This window comes from Pinus tabuliformis, chromosome 3_2 (genome assembly GCF_031772625.1).
Source record: "Pinus tabuliformis cultivar Carrire ecotype Pingquan chromosome 3_2, CPIR1, whole genome shotgun sequence".
Taxonomy (NCBI): domain Eukaryota; kingdom Viridiplantae; phylum Streptophyta; class Pinopsida; order Pinales; family Pinaceae; genus Pinus; species Pinus tabuliformis.
Genome location: NC_142302.1, coordinates 986,687,143 through 986,696,126, shown reverse-complemented (window position 1 = coordinate 986,696,126; position 8,984 = coordinate 986,687,143). Strand labels below are relative to the sequence as shown.

The 8,984-nt window shown below is 37.8% G+C and overlaps 1 protein-coding gene across 1 annotated transcript; it reads right to left on the bottom strand.

Annotated features, from left to right (window-relative positions):
• Positions 1-549: 549 nt before the first annotated feature.
• On the bottom strand, positions 550-5,860 carry LOC149183926 (respiratory burst oxidase homolog protein F-like). The gene is made up of 14 exons (XM_089417316.1): positions 5,001-5,860; positions 4,742-4,904; positions 4,440-4,488; positions 4,211-4,324; positions 3,621-4,037; positions 3,154-3,540; positions 2,836-2,931; positions 2,620-2,735; positions 2,418-2,520; positions 2,256-2,338; positions 1,893-2,172; positions 1,676-1,804; positions 1,506-1,584; positions 550-1,415 (listed from the first exon to the last, which is right to left on the bottom strand). Exons 1-14 carry the CDS (start codon positions 5,584-5,586, stop codon positions 1,306-1,308), a joined length of 2,712 nt encoding a protein of 903 aa, XP_089273442.1. The 5' UTR covers positions 5,587-5,860; the 3' UTR covers positions 550-1,305.
• Positions 5,861-8,984: the final 3,124 nt, after the last annotated feature.

Here is an 8,984-nt window from a genome sequence, read left to right as displayed (position 1 = left end):
AGTTGAAGATTGATGAGGTAATGAAAAGATTGAAAAATTAAAAGTTAAGACTACCTCAGATGTACATGGAGTTGAAAGATTAAAAGTTGAATATAAATATTAATAGAGATAAAGTAAATTATAATCTAAAATCAATCAAATTTAAAAATAAAAATTGAGATAATAAATAATTAGAAAAATATTATAAAAATTATTGTCCGGATAAATCACATAAATGATGATGAACCACAATTAGTGATTAGAAACTAATTGACCTAAAAAAATGTCTATATAATTTATCAAAAAAAACTTTATAAATCATGAATAACACAAACGTGCATTTAAAAAATTATTAATAAAAATAAAGTAAATAATAAAAAATTTATTAAAATGATTATCAATTTTAATATTTAATATTTTGTATTTAAATAATCTTTGATAATAATAAAATATAATTTAAATTATATTTTTATATAAGAATGATATTAAAATTAAAAATTTGATAAATAACCTTTTTCAAAAATAGTCTTTAATATTGACATTTCCTTTTAGGAAATTAATGTACACTGAACTTAAGAAAAAGTGGTAAGATACAGAACACTGCTCCTAGCAGAACTGAATATAAAAACTTTCCATAAAACATGTACATGATGTGTACTGGAAATTAAGATTTTCTCTGAATTGAGTGGAAGCCCCCAGGGCCACGTTCCAGAGACAGGCCAAGGCATTCAGTGGGCCCATTGTCTTCTCGTAGCTTTTCGTGTTGATTATACGTGCCCACCAAGGCGAGATGAAATTTCCGTGTATGAAGGAAAAAAGGCTATCAACGTGAGTGCATGTATTTGGAATTAAAAAATATATAGATCCTTTATTTTCAACGGTTTCCTATGTCGCCTACGCTTGCAAAGTGCGCGCACAGCTAGATTCGTTGACGAAGATGAACTTTCGGAATTCGAACTCGAGACCTTATTGCTGCGAATACGAGGACCGGGAAACATTTCAGATCAGATGGAATTTTCCCCTGCTTATACAGTGTAAATTGTATGAGCAATATATTTTACAATACAATTTCCAGTTATCTACAATGCGTATCTATTATTTCCGGTTACAGACAATGGTTAACGGTGGAAATAAGGACGTGTTTACATCACAGTTTGTCTTACTATCCTGATGAAAAAGCTATGAAGGTGTGAGATGCATGCTTTTTTTCATGTCCAGCTATCAAATGGCTGCCTATGAAATTAATCTTACCTTTTCTTTTACCAAAAAAAATAGGATATAATAGCCCTCCCTGTAAGTTGTAATACTGTAAACAGCTTGCCTGTGTTAGAAGTTTTCTTTATGGAACTCGAATTTAGTGTTCATTCTGTGGTTGTAATCTTTGGCTATGGCTCTCAGCTCCTTGGCCAAAATTAGAGGCCCGCAATAAAAGACACCTGCATTCAATCAAAGTTAATATAAGAAAGTGATTCTCAGATGAGCCATAATTCCCTACGTTTGTCCGAAATTTTGAAAGCTGGACTTACCAATTTTAGCGTCTTTATTAGCGGAAGCAACTTTTGAGAAAACCTTTTTCCAATTTGGTCTGGCAAAGTGAGTCTTGACCTGCAGACCAGCGGATGTTTCAGACAATGGCTTTCTACGGCCCCCAGGTAATGTAATACTACAGCGATAATGGAAAAAAATATATATGTACCCTGGTTCCTGAGAGAATATCGACTCCATTCTTGGCATGATTCAGAGCTTGCACCATTGTAATTAAAGCCGACCTGGCATCGCCTTCTTCGTAAACGCTCGTCAGGTAGTTGTGCATTTCAATAGCAGCCTGGATTCACAAACATCCAGCATTTGTTTATCTTTTTAAATTTGACAAAATTTGGTATTTGCAAGCTGCGCAACTAGATGAATTTTACCCTGCTGTCCATCTCTGCTATTTCGTTCATGACCCCCTTGAACCAGTCGAAGGAGCCTTGCTCCCTTGTAACCCAGTAGAAATAAGCGTTTGTCGGACCCCGGTCCTTCCTTTTCCTTTTGTAAGCAGAATCTGCAATTTTCATGTGATTTAACATGTCTTTGAGAATGCTTATGAACGGAGTAGCGCCAATTCCGAGACCTATCAACAGCAGCACGTCATATTTCTTGTAATTTTGTGCGGGAGCTCCATATGGCCCGTCGATCCGAAGCTTGGGAAACCTGCACATGGTTCGTCTTTTTGTTAAATACTTTGAATCTTGGATTTCTGAGTTTTTTATTTTTTTCATTAATGTTCAACATACTTGGATTTGTTTTCGTCGTCTCCGTAGAGTCCACGCTCCGCTCTCAGAAGTCCGCTTTTTCCAGCTGTAGGGGGCTCCATTGTCTATAAAGATTTGTGATTAGAACTTACAGCCGACAAAGAAACTTCATCTTAAAGCTAAAAGTACTAAATTAGTAATCACCTGCGAGAAAATTCTTTTCATCTCCTGCGTCCAGTCTCCAACTGTTCTAATATGCACGCTAATGTGTTCATCATCTGGAGCAGAGGTGATCGAGAATGGATGCCTACATGTAGAAAGTTCAGGAAAAAAAATGTAAGAATCGTGGAAGAAACACTAAAAGATCTTATCAATTGATAAATTCTAATGTAGGTTCAAAACTTACCATTCGAAAGGCGAGATCTCGGGGCACTGGAGAAATAAATACATTCCACTCTTGTACTCGAAGCCTGCAGGTTTTGACATATGCAAAGCCAGAACGTTTCCGCGATAAACTGCCGCCTGCAAAATAAATAAAGCAGATATGTTGATTGCGCTTGCAAAGGATTCAAGATACAGATAATACAAGAAAATTGCAAATCTGAAGTAGAAACCGCATGACCTTGACAATATTGACAGTATAATTCCCTGCTCTGAATGCTCTCAGTGTGCGCTCGCCGCAATATAAAAGCACCGGAACAGCAATATACATCCAAGTCTGCACGTTCAAATCGCGTAATAAATTAAACCCCGAACATCAAATTCCGGAGCAAATCGTCTACGTTTCTTTTCATTTAAGCTAAATTCTCATGCATTTTATAACGAAATTAGATATTCATTTTTCACTTTCAATCTTTCAGCTAATAAATTTTGAACCGTTTTACTTCGAAGTTAGACATGTAGTTTAGAATTAACAGAAAACAAGATGAAATGTCCTTACAGTTTTCTCCCTCCAATCTCGCACGAAGAAAAGGCGAATGGAATGAACAATCAGAAGCAGGTAAATCACGACAAATGCATGATGCGAATACCAGAAAGCGTTGAACCCGGTCAGTTTATCAAGTTGCTGAGGAAGTTTCACTGAACTTCTTCTAAACCAGGAGGTCGCGAGAATGAAGGCAATGGCCATGAGTACGACCATACAAACCCCCGTGATGCCTACTGTGCTTCCTAAGATATCTCCGTAATTCGGCTTTTCACTGCCAAAATATGCTTTAAGATAAAGATTATACGATTCCTCGTCGCAATTTGCAATTCTAATGAAATCGCAGCTTATATGATCCAGGCCGTGAAGCATGACGCCTATAACAATGGCCCCGGCGATGGTCTGCATGAATATTAAAATAAAAAATGTTAATAAAGAACTTCGAAATCCATTTCCTGTTAACTTTACAAGAATTAAAATACCTTGTGGAAATTGATGTTGTCGTCAAATGGCACAATGGATCCTAAGATCGTGGAGCGAAGCCATGTTATCGTGTTCCTGCAGACGGGCAACAGTATGAGTGCCATGTTAAGTTTGAGGGTTTCAGCGCTTCCTTTGGCCACACATAGACAGTATCCCGCTAATTTGAAGATGCCTCTGTTCCTGTACTGTATGAATTTCCACGTGAAAAGCCCCAGCATAGTCGCCAGCCATATGACAATAACCCAGGCCCTCTGCCAATTTTCGTCCAATAGATATCTCGCGTTTTGCATTGCTCTCTGTATGGGATTCCTCCTGATTGGAACCGGTAAGATCTGCTGGCTCAAATTTTGACTATAGTTTGCATGCCCTTCCTTTCCATAAGTCAAGCCTTGCAGCAGAGCTTTCAGCTGACTTAGCTGAAAGGTAGTAGGAAATTTAAAACGTCGATCAGATTCACCAGAGTTTCATAAGCAAGATTTTCAATTTCTTTATCAAATTGAGTAGAAATTATAGAAACTAGGTCATCTGCGAGATAAAAGAAATTAGATAAATTTGTTTGAAAATCAGATCTGCAGGGAGCAAAGATGACCTCAATATAGCCCATATGGTCTGGATCCAACTCTTCCATGATTAAATTTGCGTACTCTTCAGCTTGTTCCTTGAGCTTCGTAAGCTTGTTAGCTGATGCACTGAGCATAATAACCTAGGAGATCATTTTCTATTAAATTACTGATTCAAAGATTTTCAGCATGCTTTCCATAAAATTATATACCTTCAATGCAATTCAGAGAAAATTACAAATTAAGGAAACTCATTACCTCTTTTATTTCGTCCTCAGAAATCCGCCCGTCTGCATTTTTGTCACACCTGCGCATGTACGAGTTCAGGACTCTGAAAAAGCTTAAACAACTCACGACACGCAAGCCAGAAACGGTAAAAGGAACTCTCGCCCAGAGCATTTAAAATTGCAAGCTCAGTGACAATGTCAAAGCCTTAATTGAAAAAATGTTGAAAATTTTGCAAGGCCGGCACGAATCGTCCAAATTTTAGCCTCTGAAGCGAAATATCTTTAATTCCTGAATCTACATCCACGCTGCTAAAAAGGACAGAAATATCTTACATGTCAAAGAAAATTTGCAGGCGAGAATCAAAGCTTTGAGCGGAGATCTGCAGGCAGAAATCACGAAGCTGCTCCTTGTTAATGAACTCCACATCATGCCATCCTCGTCTTCGAGCGAGAGCATCAAAGAGCTCCAGTGCAAATTCATTTGAATCCATCATACCTGCCAAACAAACAGCACATTTCACAAACGCGGAGATTCGAACCGAGGTATTCTGTGTAAAATTGGAATCAACATCCAAAGACTCAAGAACCTTACCGATGCAAAGGCCAAAGTCAGCACGAGAAAGCCGTAATCCATCCGGAGAAGCCAGCTGACTGAAACGCGCTTCGACGGCTTTCCAAAACGCTTGAAAATCCGCGTTCGAATCTTCCGCCGTTTTACTAATAAACCTTAACCCCTGCAAAGCATTCTGCGCTACAGATTTCTGTCTGGACAGCTTACCACCGATCGTTGCAGACGAAGCCCTCGGGGTTCCACTCGGAGTGCTACGAACCGACAAAACCTTCGCAGTAATTGAACTGGCCGTCCGAGTGATCCGCTTCACGTCGGCCTTCAATTCATGAGACAAATGCCGAACCGGACTGAAATCCGTTCTCAGCTCGTGCGACAATTGCCTCATTTTGGCCGACAAATAAGCCTTCCTGCTCCATTCTCCCACCAGATTATCAGACTCGCCATGTTCGTCCACCGTGAGCTCGATGTAGTTCTCATCGTTTTGTTCGCCCGCGTGTACCACCATAATTTCCTGCAGCTTCGAAATGCCATTCTCAGCGTTACTATCGATGTCCATTCCCAACTTCAAAGCAAAGGAGTTAATGAGGTCCTCGGGGTTTCTGCCCATGACGAGCGTCCTGGCTTCTCGTTTTTGTTCCGTCGTTACGCGATTCGATCAAGAGACTGCAGTGATTCACCGCCAGAATCAACCCTGAGACGAAGCTGAGGCCATGTCCGGTCATTCATTCGTTCGTCCTGTTGTTTCGGTTTGCCGGGTCATGCCAAAATCGCGACCGAGATCACTCGCGGGAAACTTCTCTGCCGGTCATCTTGCAATGACTATGAGATTACGGGCACCCGCTGCCGCTGCCCCTGCCCCTTTTCTTTATGTCACTCCACTACTTTGTGGTTTACCTCGGTCCTATTTTTCTAGACCTCACCCACCAACTCCTTCCTAAACTTTCTCGCAAAAATTTAGAATACGAGGATGATGGCGGGCGTAGGCTCACGCGTATTAGGGTTCAGAAGCCCTCACGTTTTATGAGCTGCTCTTGATCCTAAGCGCACTCCTGCCGTGATCTTCTGTATTCATTTGACAAATTTGAATGTCTGGTCAACCATAATACCTACCCTAAATTTTTAATGACATCAGATACAGAATTCCTAAAATGTGCAAATAAATAATGAATTTTTGTCACAATAATCACAAGGGAAGAGGATAAATATTATCGAAACTGATATAAATTTGTATCTTATTTATCTCTCATCTATAATGTAGTTATTTTAGCTACTTATGGTTGTATGTGAATAAGGGTGAAGGTTTGCCCAGTAGGGACATTACAATGAGGGCAGTATAGGTATTAAAGGGAGTTATTATAAGTTTGGGGTAAGTTCATTTTTTTTTGTGAAATAATAGTTATTGTTAATATTTATTATAAATGTCATGTTACTTTTTTATTATAGGTTTTAGAAGGTAGAACCAAATATTGTCAGAGCCATAATAACAAAACTTTATACTATATTGAATGATATTTATTTTCTATTTAAGCATCATTGTAATTTTCTACTTAAGCATCATAACAGTCATCGAGTACAAAGGTGAAATTATACTTTCAGAGACATATGGCCCGCACCACCACACATTGCAATACTCACACAATGCATTTTACATATGCGCTTTATCCATATGTCTCTACAATGAAGGGTGCAACTTCACATTATGTTGGATGATCTTTACATCCACCAGTACATTGAGATAGATATTGTTATGCACAAGCATGAACTTGTTTCTAACCTATTGTGACTCCACACATCATGTTCAAACATATGATGGTCTTTTGGCATGTTGTGCCAATCAAACCTTTGCATCAAATCACAAATTGGTCTTATGATCAACGGCCATCAAAAATGTTAATGCAAAGGTATTATACACACTTGAATCTTGTTATGTTTCGTCGCAAACTCAAGTTATGTTCAACAACATATATATCCTTTGTCAAGCAACTAGGGATAATAATTGATGAACATAGGAGTGACACTGCACCTAGAACCTATCAATGTCATGTCATACACACAACATTACAACATGCCAATCTCCTCACAAGACACCATGTGGAACATAGTTGGGCCAGTCATGTCACATTGACCTGCAAGCTAAGCTTGACCATATGCCCTATCAGATGCAACCATACGTCATGAGGGTGAAGTTAGTGCATCTTTAGGGTGAGTGGGTATTAATATTTACCCTTACCTTGTACATAGGCACATCAATTAACTCTATAACTACAAAGTGATGTCTATTTGAAGAATTTGTCCAAACTTGTGTAATTTTAATTGTTGTATAATAGGCCTAGAGTAATGCCAAATTAATATATATATCACAATGGTCCACATTCATATGCTTCAAAATGATCATTCGATATTATGTCATAAACAAACTAAGATCTTAGTTATGTAGTAGCAATAATTTGTTAAGATTCATCCAAGTGTAGAAATAGACAATGAGAGGCAAATCACCTCAACATATCTCAATTATGTGCACCAATCCTTGTGAAATAAGACAAATAGTTCACAAACTAACTATTCTGCTTCTTGTAATATTCCCCTAACATTTCTTTAAAGATTAGACAAAATTCGTTTTTTTGTAATGAGTTGTTTTAAAATTATTTTTTCATATTGATCATTTTTATATGTTTTCTTGTTAGCATTTTTTTTATTGATTATTTTATTGGAGATTATGAGTTAAAATGATCATTTTTCAAATTTTTGGATATCCGTTAGAAGATCAAACTTTTCAACAATCCAATTTAATTAGATTTTATATACATTGTTTATTTTAAAAAACAAAATGTGAAAAATGGAGTTGTCTATAATGCGACTTTTTGGAGATTCCGGTGACGGAATCCGGCGGAAGAAATTGAGGTTAAATTTTGATTTGTTGCAGTTAAAATGGTTTTTTAACTGCATATTTGGATTCAGCACCCTGGAAAACCCCTAGGACGCTTTCATTGTGCAGAAACTAGCTATCAAACTTGCGATTCCAATAAATTCCTGCCGGATTTCGACCGGAAAAACCCGCCGGAAAGGCTTTCAAAAAGTCGCGTTATAGACAACTGCGTGAAAAATTACTATAATTTGAAAATATGAAATATAATATAATATTAGTATAAATTAAGTTGATAGGTGCAAGAGGGTTTAGCACAAACTATATAGGAATAATATAATCTACTTTTGGTTGGTGTCTTCGCACATCCAAACATAATCAAGCCAAATCCTATACACTATTGCAAGGCATGAAATTTCCATCAATATTCATGTTCATAATTTGATTATGGTCGAGAACTCAAAAAATGTTATTCTACATATGGTCTCAAACAACATTCTAGTTGATATTGTTTTGGGATCTGTGATAGAGAGGACATATGGTTTTAAATAACATTCTAGCTGATATTTTTTTGGGATATATGTGATAAAGAGGACAAAACAAGTTTCAAATTCATTCTCCATAGTGCAATTTTATCATGTTCTAAGGGAAAATAATACCTATCCTTGATGGGGGTGGTATCATGATTAATTTTTTCCATTTGGTAGCATGATTAGAAAGTTGATCAAATGTATGGCACATAGGGTGGTAGCCCTCGACTTGAGAGCCATGCTCTCCACCTAGCATCGCATGCTCCTCGCGTGGCGTCCTCACTTTTTAAATCCTATGTATCACCTACTCCGATCTTGTCGACTTAAATGTATGTAGGTGGGAGTATTTGGATTTAGGTATGAATTTTTTTTTGGCAACAGACTTCATTCCTTAATGGTTGATATGGATCACCTCTCTCATGGTGAATTGGCCACGGGTCAATAATTTCCTGACATACAAGGAGAGCTCATTCATGAGCATATGATTCTTAAGTTTCTTGGGTTGGTTAAGGACTGTGCTCTAGCATACACCTGTCTTACCATGACGATCATTCATGTTGCTTGCTTCACACAATGATTCAAGCCTCTCATGCCCTCGCCCTTCCCTTCTAT

Bases quoted from the DNA above. Each gene is read 5' to 3' on its own strand.
- LOC149183926 (XM_089417316.1), bottom strand. From the start codon at position 5,586: ATGGGCAGAAACCCCGAGGACCTCATTAACTCCTTTGCTTTGAAGTTG. The intron at 4,489-4,741 runs GTAAGATATTTC...GTACATGCGCAG, and splicing joins CTGCAAATTTTCTTTGACAT to GTGTGACAAAAATGCAGACG. The intron at 1,416-1,505 runs GTAAGTCCAGCT...GATTGAATGCAG, and splicing joins TAATAAAGACGCTAAAATTG to GTGTCTTTTATTGCGGGCCT.